Raw genomic sequence first — 23,179 nt, forward strand, 5'->3', positions numbered from 1 at the left:
TGTGCAATTTTCACAGGATTATGTTTAAATATAAATCCTAATAAAGAATCTCATTTAGCCTTTTAAAAGGTTGTGAAAATTAATACCTAATTCAATTTCTATAAAACAATATTGAAGACACAAAATAAAATTTACTAAAAAATGTATTTCAAAGGTTTGCATTTTCTACTCAATTTATGAAGCATACATGGTCTCCTAAATGCTGTGTGAATCGTTGGACATGTCAGACACGAAGCAAACTCCCCACCCCAGGAGGCTTCTCAGCCCGAAGCAAGCTGTAAGTGAGTAGAGTTCCAAGAGGGAATACAACATGCATGTGCGAGGAAAGCAGATGCAGCATGACTTTGGGTTTGTTCTTTGGGAACACACAACTATATGGAAAAATACATGCTGCTCCCAATTGCTGTAGACATCTGCTGATGGCACGTGAGATTGAGACTAGGGAATGGTGCAGAATTTCTCCTAGAGTATTGTATTAACTTTGGAAGCAAGGGGAACTGGCTGTTAGCAGAATGAGAGTTTCATTATGACATGAAAATTGCACAGCATGCTCATTCATGTGGACACACAGTGGGCATTAAGCTATTTCTTTATAAAAGCATGGGAGCATTGATTTCCTTTAGCAGTATTGTTTGATAACTATTTATAGTTTAGTTGGGTTGTCAAACATCAATCCACTTCTAATAGCCATGTGTATTTGTGATACCTTGCTCGTGGCAAAAGCTTAAAAATTCAAAGAGGCTTTTAAATACATTTTAGGCATGAAATTGAGCTCACAAAATAAGCTCGATGGCAAATTAGTCAGGAACACATGGATATGTTTCGTTTAAATTGTATACAGATTTTCAGAATTAAGATGTGGTAAAACCTACTAGCAGTCTATTAAGCCTTCTAAGGCACTTGCAACAGAACTAGAGCTTTGCAAATTCAAGGTTGGCCTAATAGGAAGAAGAGCAAATTTGTGTTTGCATTTTAGCATTGCCTGAGTATTTTTACAAACACTTCATTTAGCATAATTTTGAAATGGTGGATATGTTCTTATCAGAGGACTAAGAAGTATGAAGAGAGCAAAAGAAACATGTTTAAAAAATCAGGATAATAGATCTGTTAAGAAACTGTTTCTGTGCTAGCTTTTATTTTGTTACCATTGTCCTATGGGAAGATGAGGACTATAACTTTTCGAGTTGATCTCCTTGCTACCGTATTCTCTAGAGCCACTAGAATGGAACTAGTCTTCCTCTGTTTCCTCAAAGATTTAAGTATGTGTATGATACACAGTTATTTATCACTTCAATAATAAAATAATTGAAAGTAATTGTATGAAGTCATAGAATTGAACATAGTCACCAACACATTTTTTTAAAGTATTTTATGATCTATTTGTGTTTCTTTATAGTAATATAAGAGATTTACATTTGAAGTACCCAAGAAAGTTTTCTTAGGGCAGTTCAAAGGGAAGTCTAACAGAAACAGTGTTTAGGTTGATACAGAAGCTTTCTACCCTTGGGCAGCTTTCTCTTAAACTTTAAGCTAACCATGGAATCATATGAGTGAGGAACTCTTAGACTTCTTTCATTTATATCCCTGACTTTAAGCATAGATGCATGAAAATCTATTTGATTTTAAGACTTCTTAGTGAATAGGTTTTCAACCTTACTTCAGTGCAAAAAGGTGATTTTCCCCAGCTTATCAAAAGCTTTCAATGCTCATTCTCTTTACATTCAATAATTCATGTATCTCCTAATGTATATATTTTCCCAAATTAAAAGTAATTTATTCATTTATATTTTTTCCTATATTTACTCTTTTGTCTGTCTTAAGTTTGCCCATTTGTTTTATTTTGGTTATTTGTCTAACTTAGAAAATAGAATTCCCTGATTGAATACAAAGTCCCAAAGCATATTATTTAGTTTTTGTGTTTCAACATTCAGCATCTTGCTGAATATTGAAAACCAGTAAGTAAGAGCTTTGCTGGTTTCAATTACATAACATGTTTGAAAAACATGCAGCTGTGTTACCTTCTTCAGTAGTGGCATATGGTTAATCTACCACCACCAAGTGGAAACTGGATAGGTGACTACTTCAGTTATCAAGTAATACTACCTGGCCATACCGATTTTGTTTATATATGAGCATAAATTACTGGAAAACTTTATACTTTTGGATCATTTAAGTACATCTAAAAATCATAGTTTGTTTCAATATTAATTTGCTTAAGAAATCCTTTTTCTCCCTGTCAATATTGCAATGGCCAATTTTAGCACAGTTGTGGCCGTTCCTTCCAACTCATAAATTACAAATTGATGGGCTTAAACTGATTTTGTTATTACTCAGCCTCATTTCTGTGTCTTAAGACTGGTCTCAGTCTGAAAACTAGTAAGAAGAGATCTAATATCAAACTTGGATATTCTTAAAGCCTGGATTCTTTAAGACTGGTTCACCCAATTTTCTAATACCAGTAAATGTGGACACATTATATTGAATAAGGGTATTGTTAGCCAAATTCTCTCTAAGATTCATCTTAAATTGGTTTCTTATAAGAATTGTGTATTTATCATTTTAAAAATCACTATTATTTTAAAACACTTAGAAAGTGACTATCTGAAAATGATATGTCTTTGGATGCTCTGTAATGTTAAACAGACCCAGACATAAAGACAAAAGTAAATTCCAGAGTACTTTTGTAGCTGTGGAATCACTATAAAAAGGGGTTTTTGACCCTAATGTTACCGTAACATTGTCTTCAGCATTTCATATTTAATTACAGTAGATTACTCACCAATATAATAAATATAGATTTATGAGATACTTTAATGTTCTAAAACAAATGAAAACCACCCAAGAGGAACCTCACCAAACCTGAGGTTGTCCAGATTGCATTGACTAAGATTAAGTGAAAGATCATTCATCTCCAGAGGTCACGCAATTAATCTCAGAGTGGGAGTTAGAGCAATGACTAAGCAGAAAAGGAAGCCAAATACAAGTTTGTAACAAAAGGAGCTGGGGCTCCAACATCAAGAAACTTGTTATTTCCTTTTTATTTTATTTATTTATTATTTTTTTGAATAGACTTAAAACACTCATTCCTTACTACTGGTTTCTTTGGGTCCTAAAATTCTGCTTGGTTGAGTCAGCTATTTTCCATGACTGTTTTTGATATGGTCAAACAAATACAAAGAATAAGTTTTTAAAAAAACTACAATGAGTTTTCATGTCTAGGGAAACATGACACTTCATTTTATTGCCAACAGAAAGTAATTTAGGATGAATGTATAATAATCCAGTGTTTGGACAATGAAAAAGCTCAAGATACACTTTAAGGAAGACATATGATACTCCAGAGTTTTATAATTATTTAAATTCAAATAAAAGTCAAAGTTATCTTCATTTAACTCAGGTGACACCTGCTGCAAAATATTGAGGAAAATGTTTGGCTGTCATTCCGTGAAGCTGAATCTTTGTACCCTTGCTTAATAATCTCTACAATTCCCTGTGGCAGCAAATTTTTATTTCTAGTAAACACAACTTGTTTTTTCCTTCACCTTATTGAGATTCCTATACCTTGTATTTTAAACCAAGAATAATTTTGAACTCGATCGTTCCTTACTGCGAGGACTTCCTCCAACGAGGGTGGATTTTGACCCATGATTAGCCTGCCTTTGGAGTTTATGATGTGAAGTGCCACAGCTGACGGCCCATGAAAGAGACTGCTAAGCCTATTGCTCACATCAATATTCCCGCTGGATATGTTGCTCATTCCTTGGGAATTTCAAAGAATAACAAATAACCAACAAATCATCAAAAACTATAACATGTTACCCAATTCTTGCGCATAAGCCAATGAGACTAAAATCTGCTTAAGTATCACAAATGTGAATTCCCAGCATTTCAAGCTTGTAAACTGTATCCAACACTCACCAATGTCTATTCCATTTCTTAGTTGCACAGAAGGGGCACATTCATCTGGTAACTGTCAACAATGAGGTTCCTTCCTTCTTGAACCCAGCTGGCCATACAAGCAGGCAGGAGTAGCATGTTTGACCCTGAGAAGCAGAGGGTATTGCCCTGTCAGGAAGACAACAGGGATGCAGTGTAATCTGGAATCAATTTGAGATTAGCACCAGATGCTTCATGCCAGTAATAAGCACTGATCATAAGACTTAATTTCATATGCTATTAGAATTACTGATAAGGTATGAGCATAGTATGTCCCAAACTATAGGAATGAATAAGAGCAGAGTGAAAAACTGAAATGGCAAAACAAGAACAGAAGTTTTAAAATAGGTAAATTGAAAATATTTGTTTACTTTATTTTTATAGCTTGAGTAAAAGAGTTGGAAGACAAAGGAGAAAAGGACTTGCAAGAAGCCAGTTTTTTTTTTATGAATGTGTTTGTTTTTCCTCAAAAGTCAGTTGTAAATGCTCTTCAGGGAAGGGAGTCAGAGAGAGCCAAATAGTGGTCTTAGAGTTTTGTTTGTGTTATTATAGTTTTCTTGTTGTGTTTGCAAAAAGAGAATGGTGAAATAACTTTTGTCACATTAGTATTAGTCTCATAATCAATGGAACACAGTCCTTTTTTGGGTCATTCCTGAAACAGAAATGAGCATGGAATGAGCCTGGTGTTCATTGAATGTTAATAGATATATTTAGCTGCATGTCTAGGACTATGCAGTATATGAGAAATCCTTTACTAGTCATCTTGAATTTAAATATTGAAATGTTAACTAATTATATTTCACTCTATAGATTTTTAAATAGTAGATTATATATTACAGTTGGCAAGGGGAAACATTGTATTATTTGGCTGGACAACAGCTAATGATATCACAGACAACTCCTTGAGATTCTCTAAGTTCTACACATAAGCTTCTTAATTACTAAACTCATAACAGAATATGTGTCTTGAAGCAGCTTTAACATGATTCCTATTTTTTTATATAATTATAAAAATAAAAGACAGGATAAAAATGATTAATATCGGCACAAAATGGTTTTAGGTATCCCTTCAAACATTTCCCTAAAATGATTTCTCATCTGGCAAATAAAAATATTCTCCATGCTATAAATATGCTCAGTAATAAATCAGAAGTAGAATATCAATTTCTGTGAATTTTCAGAGAAAAATATGCTGGGTTAAGGGCCAACATAATATAACATTTATTGCCTTGTGTTACATTACACACACACACACACACACACACACATTTTGTGAACTTTTATAAATGGAATCAATAAAAATATGTGTATATAAAAAATATTGTTCTAGATATCAACTATGCTTTTATATTATACTTCAAAAATATGAAAATATTGCTGAGAAAGGACCATCTGTGTCTTCTCACATATAACTTTTCTTGATTATTTCTAGGAAAGCAGACTAAACATACAGTTCTGACATAATACAGCATCCCATTTTGATTTCTGGTTAGCTCAGAAGGCTTTCCCCGCCAAAAGAAGTCTCTAAAAAGGGCAAAACTTTCTGACCTCAGGAGGTTCTGATAGGAAGAACTGAAGCAGTGAACACCCAGAGGAGAGAAAACATGGGAATAAATTCCCCAAAGTTCTGTAACCACAGTGATGTGGGTGCATGGAGGAAGACATAATTTCATTCTTAAAGAATGCCCCTGTTTTCACATTCTTTCATTTGTCTTAAAGTTGATTTTGCAGATGATATAGTCCAGATGAATTTCTGCTTAATAGGAATTCTTGTTCACAAATTGACAGAAAAATATGCCAACCATATATGTAAAAATAAAGTGGAGAATACCCAAGCATAACATAATACCTTTCTCATAATTCAGCTAATAATCTATCAGATCATGTTTAGGAAAAAGAAATTTTTGCTTCTTGTAAGAATTAGATTGAGAGTAGAGAATTAGATTGAGAGTAGAGGTATAAACTTGTAATAAAAATTATAATGTGGTTTCTTTCTGCTGCTCCACTTCCTTTGATTTATTAGTTTGCATCTTATCAATAAATTCAATTTATCCAAATTTGGTGGAACAAAGTTTTCAGAAAGGATATTAAAGCTTTTATGTGCTAATATTCTGTGTAGACAAATTAGATGCTGCTCATAACCAAAATGATGGCATTTAGTTTACCCTAGAATATTTGAATAGTGGGATGAGGGTCTTTAAAACTGTTTTGGACATATGTGATCTGAAATATAAGAAAACCATTACAAAGTTAGGTTTGTATTAGTTTTCTGTTGCTGTCATCACAAATTACCAAAAACTTAATGTCCTAAACGACACAAATTTATTATCTTACAATTCTGTAGGTGAGAAGGCTGACACAAGTTTTACCATGCTAAAATCAAGGCATCAGCAAGGCTGTGTTCCTTTTTGGAGACTCTGGGGTAGAATCCACTTACTTGTCTTTTCCAGGTTTTACAGGCAACTCACAAACCTTGGTTCATGGCCCCTTTCTCCAGCCTCAAAACCTCAAGTGGCAGGTTGAGTCCTTTTCACACAGCATCTCTCTGACACTCTTCTACCTCTTCTTCCACTTTCCACTTTTAAGGACTCATGTAATTAAATGGACCAATCTGGATAATTTCAGATAATCTCTGCATCTCAAGGTCAACAGATTAGTTACAAAGATATGCAAATATGTATGAAACTCCTTTGGAAGTCCATAATTTCATAGGAGAGTTGGTTGTAAACAAATAAATGCAAAATTGACAGATATGTCCTCTGGAAATAGAGGAGATAAATTATTATTGGCTTTTAAAGGCCAAGTAGAATTTTCCAGCTAAAGAGAGAGAGAGGAACTTTCCATTGAGAAATAACATCAATAAAATCACAAAAACAAGAAAGAGCATGATGTGATCAAATTATATTGAGCTATGTAGTGCGACTGAGCAAAGGCAAATTAGGGAAGGAGGTGCTGTTCAATAACATAACCAAGAGTCAGATTCAGAAGGGCCTTCTGAGCCACGCTGAGAACTTTGGGAGTACAGGCACCGGGCAGATTTAAAAACAAACAAAAAACAAACAGGAATAAAAGACCAGCCCTCTACATTATAAGAAGGTAACCTAACAGCAAAATGGAAAATATCTGGAAGAAAACAAACAAACAAACAAACAAAAACCTGATCTTTGCAAAAATCATTCTAGAGGTTGTAGAGATGACAGAGGTTTGAACTGAATGAGGATCAAGAAGGAATGACACATTTGAGAGATATGCAAGAAGTAAGTGGGTTAACGACTTTCATCAAACATCTTAAAGGAATTAAGTGCTCCTCAGATTTTACCCAAACCAGATTAAAGCTGTTCTAGTTTTAAAGGTAACTTGACTCACTCAGCTGTTTTATAGTTTCATAGAGACCATTTATTATCATTACTAACGATTTTTATTTTAGGGATTATAATTTTAGAATTCTTTTCATTTTCAACTACTTATATATCATTTGTTTCTCATACCTACCCCAAATAGTGAGAATAGTAGGAATTATTGATTCTATTTTATAAATGAGGCGAACAAAGCACAGAAAGTGCTATACTTAAGGTCACATTGCTGATGAGTAATATAGCCAAGTTTAAAATGCACATTTCCTGATACCTATTTCAGATATTTAAAATTTAATGCCCCACTTTTTTTAAGCACACATTTTAAAAGATGAGGTCCTGAGAGTTTAAGTAATATCCCCCAAGGATAGACAATGACTAAATAGCTTGGCAGAAAATCAAACTCGGATCTTTCTAACTTCAAAGCCCAAGGTCATAGCAGCTATACATTACTGCATCCCTCCTCACCTGCTGGAGAAGATCAGGGAAGAATTAATAGAGAAGTAGCCTTTAAAATGTATCTTGAAGGACGTATGTAGGTAAGGGGGGATCTTCAAGATACTTAACAACTACTACAGTAAAATACATAAATATAGTAGCCCATATATAAATGTGTTAAATATATTATCATACATAGATAATACAACTGCTTACCAGGTGTTGTTAGCAGTAGTGCAAATCGTTTGTGAGGTTATTCGGTGATGCCTGAAAAGAGTTGCTGATTTTTAGAAATCACCTGGTATTGTTTTCGGTTTGTTAGGGTTGATTCACACACCCACAGCCAGACCCATTCATACTCAGGGAAGGCTTCCTCGGAGACATTTTATGCTTAACTCCTTAAATCCTCTGCAGTTTAAAAGTTCCAGCAGAGTTTGTAGGATCCAAAAGCGTGCTTGATTAAGGGTGGGCAAGATGTAATGGATAAAAAAGGGATTCACCTTCCTCTCCCCAAATTCTGGCATAACAGATAAACAAGTAAGCCAATCTTACTTCTGCTTTCCTTCAGTATTTTCACTCCCCATTATTTGTAGTCACTCCCTTACTACTACTCTTTCTTTTAAACATTCTCTGGAGATAAGGGAATGGCTTATATACAGTCATTGATCACGTATCCCCGTTTCTACCTGTCTCAGTCCATTTTTGTGTTGCTATAACAGAATACCTAAGGCTGAGTAATGCATTCAAAAAGAGAGGTTTATTTGGCTAACAGTTCTGCAGGCTGTACAAGAAGCATAGCACTAGTATCTGACTCTGGTGAGGGCCTCAGGATGCTTCCACTCATGACAGAAGAAAAGAGGGAACTGGCATGTGCAGATCATATGACTAGAGAAGAAAAGAGAGAGTGTGTGAGAGAACAGAGAGAGACAGAGAGAAGGCACCAGGCTCTTTTTAAGAAGCAGCTCTCTGGGAAACTCTCTCGTAGGAACTAACATAGAGTGAGAACTCACTCATTACCATGAGAATGGTACCAAGTCATTCATGAGGGACCCACTCCCATGACTCCCAAACACCTCCCATTTGGCCCCACCCCAAACATTTGGGCTCAAATTTTAACATAAGGTTTGCAGGGTCAAATATCTAAACTATAGCATTACCTTAACTAGGTCTTATGGTACATAGGAAGTTTACTTTACTCACAAAATAAAAACCAAACTTATGGGATATTTCAAGCTCTTTACCCCTTTAAAACTTTTTTTCTATCTATTTCATCTGGCCTTCTTATTTCCAGGGTCACTTTATTTGATTCTTAAATACTTCAATTAAATGAGAAATATTTATTTTAGAGATTAAGACAGTGTTCTTAGAGATTGAGTAAGACCGTGTTCATTCTTTCAGGAATTGTCACATTTCCTTTAATTTTCAGCTCATTTGCTTAAGCCTTTCCTAAGACTTTCTCTTCCCATTAATTGCATTGCACATAACATCTGCTGTCCTTGCTACACCCTCTTAAATGGAAAGTTTCATCATACTACCCAATGGTCCTTCATTTTGGTGGCATTCCACTGAAAGCAGAATTCAATGGATTACAACAAAAGCCACAGTTATTCGAAACTCAAGGGGAAGTCAGGCTTTTGAGACTGTGTAGTACCACTTCAAAAGAGGATGCAAAAGCCCCAAGATCAGGCGAGATGGGCTAGAATCATATTTCATGACTTTAAAGGAAGACTACATTCTCAACTCCACCAAATAAAGCATCATTTATGCTTGCTATAGAAGATAATTAAGGAAAACAAGGCTGTTTTGTCATCTTTCAACTTTTGACAACCATCCCAAGTCCTTTCCTCTCTTCCTCTATTTCTATTTTATTTGTTCCTCTTCCCGACCACCTCTTTTTCTCCAAACAATGTCAAAAACTTTTTGGTAGGCCACTGTTTCCAGCTTTGGTCTAAGAGATGGACTCTGGTCCACATTCCCAACCTCAGGGAAACTTTGAAGTCTTCAAATCACTAAAACTGTCCTAGAACTCAAATGCTTCCTGGAAACAAGAGAAGAGAATGGAATTCTTCCTAACTTATCTGTTCCAACCTGGACTTCCTAATGCCATTTCTTGAAACAGCTTTAGGGATACTCTAGTTATTCATCATTGACTTGGTCCCAAAGGACCAAACAGGACAAATCAAAATGATATTTCTGAAAACATGATATAGCTCTCTGGAGTTCACTGTAATCTCTTGAAGCTGATATTGGAACAGAAGTAGCTAACTGGCCGAGTACTCCCCAATAAGTGGGACTTATTAAGACAGGTTGTTTGGGACACTGGGTAATCACAGCATGCCTGCATATGACAGAGTAACACCAAAGCATCTCTGCCTATGCTTGTCCTTCTCCAACTCTAACTCAAATTAAGTCATGGCCAAGAAATCAAGAAAAGGGAACAATATTTATCTTGTTCCTTTAATTCATTCAACGAATATTTATAGACTCACTACTGTTCTCAGGCTCTTGCCAAAGAGAAAGGAGGAGCTACCACAGTCTTTAGAGCAATAGTAGCAGTGCTTATTAATGTGCCAGGAATATGGGCCTAATATGTCTCCCCTTGTGCACAAAATTATGCTAATAAATCAGGGAATCACTGCTGGAACCTCCCAATACTATCCATCCCACCTGTATTAGTGCATTCTCACACTGCTAATAAAGACATAACTGAGACTGGGTAATTTATAAAGGAAACAGGTTTAATTGACTCACAGTTCAGCATGGCCTCAAGAAACTTACAATCATGATGGAAAGGGAAGCAAATGCATCCTTCTTCATATGGTGGCAGGAAGAGAAGTGCCGAGCAAAAGGGGGAAAAGCCCCTTATAAAACCATCAGATCTCATGAGAATTCACTAACTATTATGAGAACAGCATGAGGGTAACCATCCCCAGGATTCAATTACCTCCCACTGGGTGCATCCCACGACACATGGGGATTATAGGAACTATAATTCAAGGTGAGATTTGGGTAGGGAAGCAGCCAAATCATATAACCACCCTACTCCAAAATAACCAGTCCTGTGAATTGCATTTCCTTTTCAATAATAGGTAAATCAAAATTAAGGTTGAATTTCTATAAAGAGTAAGTTCTTTATATTTGTAGTTGTTACAACATTAATTGTTCTTCCTAATACTATGAAAACTGGAAACAAAATTCAATATCACCTTGATAAATTGCAAAAGGGCCTAGAAATATCAATTAAAATTATTAGATAATATATTGGGTTGCACATAGGGACCCAATCAAACAAGAGAAGGAAACACACTAGTTAGTAGCAAAGAAAGCGGAGTGAAATCTACTAATGATAATGTTAATGTTGGGAGGGAAAGTCTAGGCATAGGAGGTTGACTATCCAAAGAATGAAAGTAATTCTTTTATCTTTTATGTATTAATCAGATGCTTATTAGAAAGCCATATTCTATTTCCCTCAGGACATTCTGAGAGTTTGTGAAGAGAAAAAGTAGATAGGGTACAAGTCTTAATATGCTACATGGAAAATATGATTGAAAAGGAAAAGTTAAAAGTCATATAACTTACAGAAATCACTAAATTGAGAGATTCAAACTTCTAAAGAGCTCTTGTAAAAGGATGACACTCTTTTCAGAATCATTAAAAATTACTTTGGAAAACAGGCTGTCTTGGAATCGATACTTAAAATTCACCCCCCAAAAAATAGAACTTTTCTGTCAGTGGTGGAAAGGGATCTATAGATAAATATGTGCATATACATTTATATATGAAAATATATACACACACAAACATACATACACTTTTGTTGCCCATGTCTATACTTCCAAACCTACCCTCATCAATCATGATAGAGAAAGCACAGAGAAAAGCTGTAAAATAGATACAGTAAAATCTTACTAATCTTGCCAAATTACAGGGTGGATATTTCTAGATTAGTTAACACTTAACCTCCAAACAAATTTTAAAGATGTTTAAATCAGTTGTATTCCCCTCCAAGTACCATATATAACCACTATTGATGAAGTAATTATAAGGAGCTACCTTGATGATTGTGGAAATGGATGTTGAAAGTATTTCTGATTAACAGACATTTGCTTCAACAAATAGAATGGGAGAAAAAGTACTTAGAACAATCTGCATTACCTGCTATAGGTGAAATACTTCTCTTATCATATATTGTGGGTAAAATTTATCACAGATTTTAATGTAGTAGAGGTTGAGTGGGGTTTTCTATGTTTTTCAAACTAGTTAAGAAACCATTAGTTTGAAGCAACATCTGCAACAAAAGAAGAATGAGTAAAATCCTGAAGCATAGTGAAACTATTCAAGAACGTGTTTGAAGATGCATGAAAATCATCTTTACATATGTAATTAATAAATAGCTGAAAATATTAAACCATCACTATAAACATGTGTATTATCTGTGGCTAAAATTGCATGGGGTGGGACACATGATACATGGAGTAGTACAAATAAGAAACCAGGTAGTCATTTTTCCCCACATGATGCAATTCCAGATTAAAGGTACATTTTTCCCTATAGACCAATAAAAAGCTTCAGAGGAAGACATAGTGGGCTGTGTTAGAATGAGAATTAGATAGCATAGTCAACTAGTGCATAACATGATGGGGAGTAGAATAATATCAAGATATCTTGTGTAATCAATCACAGCAAACATGTCAGCAAGTATGAGGCCATCCGCTCCTGTCCATACAACCCAGCAGACAATTTGAGTGAGGGAGTGAGTATAGCAGTGCCAAACGTGGCTGTCAACACTTCTTCCTTTTCTGTCTCAAAAGAACAAAATTCTAAGACAAACTCTTAGAACAAATAGAAATTTATCCAAATGAAAATCAAATGATAAATGCCCAGAGAATATTCTTTCTTTGGAATTCTTTCAATTCGTTAATTTAACCAGCTGGAATAAATTTTCAAGTAGCATTCTGCTCAGCCTTTTGAAATGAAGGACTTTTCTGTTCATTGGAAAGTTATATTCCATCAAAGATGAAGACAATGCTTTTGGCTTAGTGATTCTTAGAAAAAATAAAAGGCATTTGGTGAATATTTATCATAAACTGATTCCAGAACGTGTATCTTAAGCACAAACGAATGAGCTGTGAGCCTACACATTTAACTAAAGAAAAATAGGGAAAATTCAAATACAAGTTTTATTTTAAACTCTACATAAAAACTAACTTTCACTATGCTCAGTCATGAAAGGAATACGTAAGATCTAACCTAAGATGATAGATAGGATTTCAAAGTTAAGTTAAGAACTTCTGCACTGAAGAAAAAAATTACTTATTGCAAATGAACTTTTAACCAAAAAGTAGTTGATTCAAGAGAAAAAAATGCATATAAAAGAATGCAAAATTTAAAATACTTAATATAAATTATAATAGTCTGCTAGCTTTTAAAATACTATACAATAAAATGCAGAATATCCTTTACTTTTATAATGAGTAAAATTTGTAAACATTGCCAATATTTTAAAAAATCTTTGGGTACTTTCTCCCCTGATCACTTTTCACTTTTCTTTTAATATAGAGCAGGAAGACATCCTAGTATGCAGTACCCAATACGTTTAATAGTTTCTTTTGGACTCCAGCTAATGGGCCTTTTAAATGGAAGCAAGGATTCCAGGCTGGGATTCCAGGCAGCAGAAGCAATGAGGTGGAATGGAGTTAGCCTGAATGAAAGGGTCATGGAAACTTCTATCAGGACATTGAGTCAAAATTCAAAATTTCAGATTCTGAATCTTTAGTGGATAATAAAATTATTTAAACAATGGAGAAAAAAATCTGTAAAGGCCTATTGGCAATGATCCATTTGTAAGAAAGGTATTTAATTTGGCAAAAGACAGTTTATTACGCTTAAAAGCAGACTATGAAAATACGTATTCTAAAAAATTGTGATTATTGATATTTATGATGCTTGTTATAAGGTGAAATGATTTATAATGGGGCTGTATTCAAACCTCAGTAGGATTTTAACATTTTAAAGCTATATAGTTTTTCTTTCTCTTTTAGTATTAAGTATAACAAAATATGAAAATATGTGATAATTTCATTAAAGTTTCAAAAATCTAATGGTAGTAGTCTAATGGAAAATTATTTCCAAATTAGATATAAATGATATATAATTTTCAAGTTACATATACATATTATATCTCTATATGTTGGGGGAGTGGAAATACTAAAATATAGGCTTATAGCAAAAATAAAAAGAGAATAGAGAATGAGATGGTACTGAATGGTGCTGACTCAAAAAGTTTATTCCAAATGCTGTTAAGTTCTGAGTTAATTTCTGATAAGCAGCTCTTTCTTGCCTAGCAAATTCAAATTTCAAGAGATTAAGAAAGTACACTCCAAATCTTGATTTTTATAAAACTCCTCTCTTTTAAAAAGTTAGTCCACAGCTGCATTTTTCCTTGCCTCAGTAGCTGAAGTGACATAAGTTAGGATGGCATGTCACATTGTGCTCGACTGAGAAATAATGTGGAGGCAGAAGGGTGCTGTGGTTAGGAACCCTCCTTGTCCTAATCTGTAGAACAGGGGTTGAATAGAGCTTCTAGGCACCGTACTCTTACTTAGAAGTTGGTCTGGTATATTAAAAGTAATGGCACAAACCACAATTATTTTGCACCAACCTAATAAAAGTATATGTTGAATTTTAGTTATAATTATTTTTACTATTTTAGAAAACAAACTATCCAGGTCATCTTCATCTTGATCTGCAGCAGGGTCCTAATTGGGAGCTGAGAACACAGAGAGGAGAAATGTAAATAGTCTAGCCTAGGAAGAGGTTAGGAGAGTGAGGAAGGTTTCCCTGAAGGCCAGAGAATTCAACAGTAAGTCTGAGTTAGGGCAAGGGATCTAGAAACTGCATTTTAGATAAATGTATCCAATATATGGGATCAGGAAACATTATGGTGGGACAAGTGCAGGGGTGACTAAAAAGACAAGTGTGAGGCCAGCAAAGTAGATAAATAAGCAGATAAAAGTAGATAAATAAGTAGCTATCACAGCAGACAAGGACCCTGAGGGTCACGTTAAGAAGCTTGGGTTTATCTCCTTTCACCTCCTAAAGTTTATATTCAATGCCTTCCAATCATTATGTTCTTGTTTCTGAATTCCCAAAACAACATGATACAAATAGATTGCATCTCTTAAACTGGTCCTTTGAAATTGATGATAACATGTTATTCCAATCTCAATATATTTTAATGATCAGAGCTATCTTTGTAACAGTGGGCTCAAGGTAATACCCAAATTAATAGCATTTAGTAAAATATGTAATGATGTATCAAATTATTTTTCTTTGAATAATTAATCAGAAGCATCTTGAAAATTAAATAGAAAAGGCAATAGAATTCATGTGTAACCTATAGCATAGGTAAATCAGGTAGCTTTAAATTTCAATTTGGAGAAATTAAGTGTCTGCCTATTTATCAAAAAGCAAAAGACATTCATTCTTTGATATTTTTACTATATTTGTTGTAAATTCCTAGGTTAAATTTACAGCAAGAAGAATAAGTTTTCTATTTTATTAAAACAAACAAAAGACAAAAGGTTTCGATGAATTTCTCAGTTTACTTGGTAATAATATAGGCCTATAAATATGTATCTACGCAATACATTATAATTGCCCCCAAAAAAGAAAAAAGTCATACTATAGCAATTCCTCTTCCTTGCAAATTTTCCCAGTGATATCTTAATTTAAAATAACAGACCGGGCGCAGTGACTCACGCCTGTAATCCCAGCACTTTGGGAGGCCGAGGCGAGTAGATCACCTGATGTCAGGAGTTCAAGACCAGCCTGACCAATATGGTAAAACCAAACCCCATCTCTACTAAACATACAAAATTAGCCAGGCATGGTGGCACGCGCCTGTAATTACAGCTACTTGGGAGATTGAGGCAGGAGAATTACTTGAACCGGGGAGGTGGAGATTGCAGTGAGCCAAGACTGTGCCATTGCACTCCAGCTTGGGCAAGAAGAGCGAAACTCTGTCTCAAAAGAAAAAAAAAAAAAACACAAGCTGGAATTTTCATTCTCCATACATCAAAATCAGGTCCAACTCTAGATTCAAAAATAATAAGATCAACTCTTTTACACTGTGAGTGCTTTATGGAAGGCATAAAGCCATGGGTTTCCGGTTGAATTTCATTCCACACCAAATAAAAAGAAAAATGTAATACTTACTTAATTGGTTTGAGTCATAGAATTCATGATATTTAGTCCTCAGTCTGTAATGTGGAATACATTTTTAGCATTTGGGTAAAAATTATAACCTAGTTTGTCTTGGGAAGTGAAGTACTTACAGCTCAATGGCTCCCCTTAGTGACACTTTGCAAGAAATTCACAAAGCAGCAGCTTTTATGAAGACCTATAGACAGATTTTATCCAAACATCAAGAAAATAGCTTATATTCACACTTTAAGTGGTTCTCAATAAATGAATTACAGTTGTGATTCTAGGGAGAGAAACTTTTATTCATAACCTCATTATGTTTAAAGGATATTGAACGTGCTCTATGGTTTGCATTTTCACTTGGAATTTAAATATATACTATATAAGTTCGGAAGAATAATTCAGGATCATTCTCTGTCATTTTTTACATGTTTATTTTTTCTAGTTCATATATGCACTTGAACAGATTTTAAAACGATAACCTGCAACTAATTTAATTTATATCTGGGTGCCTATTCCAAATGTATCTAGTAAGAAAACTTGCCTTAAAATTAGTAGCTACAGTAAGTCAAAAGCTTATTTGATATTCATTAGGAAAAATGAAAGAAACAAAGGAGCAACCATGTGATTTGAAGTAAGTTTTGAGAGTATATATTAAAAGAAATTGGGTCTTCTATTGCTCTGCAGCTTTGGCCTTTATATGTGGTTGCACATCAAAATAAACTGGCAGGGGGAGGTGAACTTGTTATTGATTACAGGTTCTTGAGCCCCTCATAAGAACCACGGAATCATAATCTCCAGGGGTGGGATCTAGGAATCTGTATTTTTAAAAAATATGTTTGGAAACATTGTCTGGAGAAGGCCATAGGAAATGTTTATGTAAAAGACTGTATGTGTTTATACTAACAGAAAATAATTTCAGAATCTTAAAAATATCAATTATATATTCAATTATGTGATACTAGTATGCAACAAAATCTTAAATGAGTATGATTTTTTGGTCTACATGGAGATTTTAGCTACTCTTTCAAAAATTAAGACTCAAAAACAAATACCAACCACTGACTACATTCCCTCTATGGCATCTTATTACTTACAGCAATTTTCTGAAATAGGAAATAAGGTCACATGTCAGAATAGCCTATTGGCCTTTTCTAAACTCATCACAAAAACATCCAAACTCTGGCCTGCTATCTGAATTCGATACTTGCCCTTCTCTAGTTTTCAGTACGCTGGTCCTCAGGACAAACTCCCAACATGGCAATTGAAGCCCGTATATCTTTCCAGCTTCTGTGGGTAATAGTCTATATATAGACTCTGATCAAACCAAGGAAGTCGACTTTCAATGCCCCAGATTTACCATGTCCTTGCATGCCTTAGTGCATGTTCACTGCCTGGCATGCACTTCTTCCCTCATCAGCCTAGTAAACTCTCAGTCATTCTTTTAGGCTCACCTCAAACATCATTACATCAGGGGAGTTATTTTCAGTCTCTGAAATCATTTTCAGTCTCTCTTCATGGAGTTCAATGCTTTCCCACTGTACCCCCAACAGGACCTTGTACACACCTCTATTTTAGCATTGGCATGTGACTATGATTATTGGCAGTCTCCACATCTCACTTATATGCCCAGGTTTTATCACACATTTAATAATATTAATTGTTATTAATTATTATTAATAACAATTAATTATAAATAATTAAGGGGTTAATACTATTAGTTGTCATTTGTCCCATGAGTAACATATGCCAGACATCATGCTAAGTGTTCTACCAGCATCTCATTTAATCCTTATGAAGTTTAGTAAGAAGTAAGGATTATTCACATTTTAGATATATCAGAGAGTTAATCCTAAGAAATATTAACAACTTGCCAGAGGTCACACAACTAGTTGGTGGCAGACCTAGAATTTGAAAACAGCATTTTTCTGACCCTAAGGACAGTGTTCTTAAATGTGACACCATAGTGCCTCTCTGCAAGGGCTCAGATTGTAATTGACTGCTAATAGCAAATTCTCTTTGATGTTTTCCACCCAAACACCCACATAGCTAGAACATCAAGGGGAGATGAATGCTGTTTTAATCACTAGAATGTTCCAAAACCCAGTTCAGGCATGTATGTGCATGTACACGTGCACACATACATGAATATTGAATGAACGGCAAAGCACATGTGTATATGTGTATATATACACACACACGTATATATATACACATGTATATATACGTATATATACATATACACGTGTATATGTATATATACATATACACGTGTATATATGTATATATACGTATATATACATATACACGTGTGTATATATACATTTATGCGTATATATACATATATGTATGCATGTGTATATATACACATATATGCACACATATATGTGTGTGTGTGTATATATACACACACACGTATATATATGTCAGATTGTCATAACTGGAATGCTTAGTTTGCAAAATTGCCAAGAAAAGGTTGAAAAAAATATTAACCACATCAATGAAAAGTCACCAGAATAAAAAAGGACGTCCCCTTTAATGAAAACCTTACAAAATTATCCCAAATTACACGTGATTTTTAATGGACTACAGCCACTCTTCTGTATTTCTATTTTATTTCTTAGACAAGAAGAAAATATATTTATGCAAAGGGTAGTTAGCGTTTCCAACCACTAACACATGGCCTGTAAAAAAAAAAACCCCATTTTTCTGTTGCGAAACAGCCCTCTGTTGAGCAGCAATAATGCACAATGTGTTAGTTTCCTGTTACTTTACTAGAGCCTTCCCTTTCACTCACTGCCCAGACTAGTTATTCCTTGGATATAAAGTTATAATACCGAGTTTCAATCTACTTCCAAAAATGTTTAGGCCTGTCTTAAGAAATAATCATAGCAGTTTGCTAATAAGCAGAAATGCACTGCCAGTTGAGGATGTTGTCACAAGTGACTAAAAAACATATAAATCAATCTGTGACCAAGGAAGAAACAATACATTTCTTATGTGTCCAAAACATTATGGTTGGGATCACAGCTGTAAGATGTTGGACTGTCATCAAGAGAATAATGTCAAACACTGAACTTCTGGATGATTTCCATAAAAATAACATTTTGCTTGGGGTCAGTAGTTTTTATGGAACTTTGGAATGGTTTTCGCTGACAATTTTTTCAAGTTGAACTCAAACACCTCCAAAATGCTCCTCAATATGGAAATATTATGTAATCCAACCTTTGCAGCCATCTCCTTCTGAAAACTAAGCACATAGCATGAAAACTAGTATTTTTCCCTTTCTATTTGTACAGTTTTATAAAATTTAAATTATGCTACATGTTCAGAAAGGTAAACTTACTCTTCAGTTTTCCCTGTTTGGTTATTATATTCAAGTCAGCACATCAAATGTGTACTCATTAAATCCAGCATGGAAAGAAGGCCCTGATCCCTTCTGTAGAAATCTTATCAACCCAGCAAAATTATTTTAAGTGAAAAGAATAATGGAATCGAGTAATCAGAATATAAGTAGTTTAGCTTAGGCATAATAGTTGACTCTAATGTTGTTTGTTCCTCTCTGTATGTCTGAAACAATTTGCTTCACCCTTGGATGAATTCTGATTTTTGTTAATTGTCCTTTTAGATTCCAGAATTTGAAGGTATATTGTGCTAAACCCAACAAGGAAAGCTTTCATTATGTAACTGGAAGGTTTTATAAATACAATCTCATGACAAAGCTAGATGTGGCATAAAATCATTAATCCAAGGAGACCATATTGGCTTTGTATACCTATGCAGTATTAATAATACCACTCCCTAGGATTCTGTAACCAGAGCCCAAGAAAAGGAAAGCCAAACCACTGAATTCAATATTTGCAGCCTACTTTGGGACATGAAAATATTTTGGTTCTCTCTTGCAAACAATTTCTTCAAAATATTTTTGTCAAAAGTGACTTATTTTAGAAAGTCTAATTTCAAATTTTAAAAGGCCCAGTATGTGGGATCCATACTCAGAATTTGTCATACCTCAGGGAATGGTTGATTCCTAGTTTTTGTTTACTATAATATTGATTTGAATCTAAGTAATTTCTCATTGGGATATATTTGTTCATGGATGTTACTAAAACCACGCCCTCAGACTACACTGTAGACTGCATATGTAAAAGGTGTACACGATAACAAAACATCCAATTAATTCACTATTTAGAAATAAATAAAAGTAATCATCCAATTTGGTGCCAGGTTTATCTACTTTGATCAAATTATTCTTTCTCTTCTTTTAAAACTCCCAGCAGTTCTCCAATGCCGACAGAATAAAATCCAGTTCTTCAAGTGGCTCCCTGTTGGCTACAATAATACCTTTTCACATCCAAACCTTTAAAGTCATGTTGATTCCACTTTTAAAAATTTCTCCTCTCATAATATGAGTCTCAGTCAAATCTATGCTTCAAACCCAGCTCCAGGTCAGGGGCCTGCATGAAATCCAGTATACATGCAATAAATATCTACTCATTTGCTGGACAGAGACTCAACCTGCCCTGGTAGCTTGTACAAGAGGGTTATTGATCAGTTATAATCATCATCACCCTGCAAGTAGAGAAATTACAATCCAAATTAATTTCAACATACAAATATTTGTGTTAAAATACAATTATCTTGTTATTCATCCTGAATTATTATTTCTGCATTTTTTATGCAAATAAGTTCTCTTCTCTTAGATAGCAGGCAAATACCTTGACAAATTATAATTATGTAACTGCTACTTGGAAAAAAATTAAATACAAAATGGTGCCTTAAAAATAGGAGCCAGGCCGGGCGCGGTGGCTCAAGCCTGTAATCCCAGCACTTTGGGAGGCCGAGACGGGCGGATCACGAGGTCAGGAGATCGAGACCATCCTGGCTAACACGGTGAAATCCCGTCTCTACTAAAAAATATAAAAAACTAGCCGGGCGAGGAGGCGGGCACCTGTAGTCCCAGCTACTCGGGAGGCTGAGGCAAGAGAATGGCATAAACCCGGGAGGCGGAGCTTGCAGTGAGCTGAGATCCGGCCACTGCACTCCAGCCTGGGCGACAGAGCGAAACTCCGTCTCAAAAAAAAAAAAAAAATAGGAGTCAGATAAAAAAAACTCTCCTTTTTTTTTTGAGATAGAATCTCCCTCTCTTGCTCAGGCTGGAGTGCAGTGGCGCTATCAGGGCTCACTGTGGCCTTGACTTCCCAGGCTCAAGTGATTCTCCTACCTCAGCCTTCTCCATAGCTGGGACACGGGCATGCACCACCATGCCTCATTGATGTTTTAAATTTTTTGTAAAGATAAGGTCTCACCATGTTTCCCAGACTGGTCTTGAACTCTTGGACTCAAGCAATCCTCCCACCTCAGTCTCCCAACGACCTGGGATTACAGGGGTAAGCCACCATGCCCGACCAAAATATACATTTTAGTAAATGTTTTCAACAGCAAGAAATCTACCTAAAACTTTCCATGAAACATGCATAAATAACTATCACATAAAATAAGTTCCAAACTTAGAAGAACAAAACTATTTGGATTTCAAACTGTCATATGTTAGTTGCCTTATTATATCATATATGTGCTTCACATTTACATTGTTTGGAATACACCACGGACTTAATAATGGTTGAATGAATTATTTAAATAGTAGATATTTAACATCTATCATTATGATATATAATCTAAGAGAAATTTAAGTCTTTTTTAATTTAATTTTTTAAAAAATAGAACACAATTGAATGTAATTTTTAAAAGAGTATTCTTTCATTTCAGGAAAAAAAGGAAGGGAGAGGAAAAGAAAAAAACCTAATAAAGGAGAAAGTAAAGAAGCAATACCTGACAGCAAAGGTCTGGAATCCAGCAAAGAAACCCCAGAGCAACGAGAAAACAAACAGCAGCAGAAGAAGCGAAAAGTCCAAGATAAACAACAGAAATCGGTATCAGTCAGCACTGTACACTAGAGGGTTCCATGAGATTATTGTAGACTCATGATGCTGCTATCTCAACCAGATGCCCAGGACAGGTGCTCTAGCCATTAGGACCACAAATGGACGTGTCAGTTATTGCTCTGTCTAAACAACATTCCCAGTAGTTGCTATTTTCTTCATACAAGCATAGCTAACAACAAAGAGCCAAAAGTTCAAAGAAGGGATACTTTCAGATGGTTGTCTTATGTGCTTCTCTGCATTTTTAGAAAACAAGAAATTTTTGTACATATTATCAATAGGCTATAAGATGTAACAGCGTAATGATTACATCTGGAGAAGAAACATCTTTTCCTTATAAAAATGTGTTTTCAAGCTGTTGTTTTAAGAAGCAAAAGATAATTCTGCAAATTCAAAGATACACTATCCCTTCAAAACAAATAGGAGATCAGGGAAGAGAAACATCCTTCAAAGGACAGTGTTGTTTTGACCAGGAGATCTAGAGAATGCTCAGAATTAGGGCCTGGCATTTGGAATCATAGGATTTATCATCACAGAAACAACTGTTTTAAGATTAGTTCCATCACCCTCATCATGTATTTTTGTGAGAAACACAAGAGTGCATACCAGAATTGAATATACCATATGAGATTGGAGAAAGACAAAATGTGGAAGAAATCATAGAGCTGGAGACTACTTTTGTGCTTTACAAAACTGTGAAGGATTGTGGTCACCTGGAACAGGTCTCCAATCTATGTTAGCACTATGTGGTTCAGCCTCTGTTACCCCTTGGATTATATAATATCAACGTGTAAACATGTGCCTGTAACTTACTTCCAAAAACAAAATCATGCTTATTAGAAGAAAATTCTGATTTTATAGAGAACAAAAAATAGAGCAAGGAGAAATAACATGTTTGCAAAGTCATGTGTTTTCTTTCTGAATGAGGGAAAAACAATTTTATTACCTGCTTAATTGTCCACCTGGAACTAAAAGGGATACTACTTTCTAATAAGGTATATCTAGTAGGGGAGAAAACCACAACAATAAATATATTTGTTAATAGTTTTTAAAGTTTTGTTCACTTTGTTTTATTGTTTGTTTTATTGAGAAATTCTTATTCTTAGAGACTCATGAATTAAGAAAGAGAATTCTGCTAACTCAGAGAACCTGGTTCCTATTCAATTCAGAATATATTACATTTCTCAGTAATATTTGTTTTTTGAATCCACCTTTATCTGAGCCTATGGAGATTTACTTATAGGGTACTAGGAGATATTTATTCCGCTTTCTTATTTTAATCAACATTCTAATTATAGACACACG

General features: G+C 34.8%; 1 protein-coding gene across 1 annotated transcript in view; it reads left to right on the top strand.

The window, feature by feature from the left end:
* Positions 1-22,924, top strand: part of RSPO3 (R-spondin 3) — a 77,769-nt gene extending 54,845 nt beyond the window's left edge. Inside the window, exon 5 of the mRNA XM_033234486.1 lies at positions 21,702-22,924. Within this exon, the coding sequence (XP_033090377.1) occupies positions 21,702-21,889 (188 nt within the window). The 3' untranslated portion in view covers positions 21,890-22,924. The remainder of the gene's footprint in view (positions 1-21,701) is intronic.
* Positions 22,925-23,179: the final 255 nt, after the last annotated feature.

The sequence above is a fragment of the Trachypithecus francoisi genome, unplaced genomic scaffold (assembly GCF_009764315.1).
Source record: "Trachypithecus francoisi isolate TF-2019V2 unplaced genomic scaffold, Tfra_2.0 Lachesis_group15, whole genome shotgun sequence".
Lineage (NCBI taxonomy): Eukaryota > Metazoa > Chordata > Mammalia > Primates > Cercopithecidae > Trachypithecus > Trachypithecus francoisi.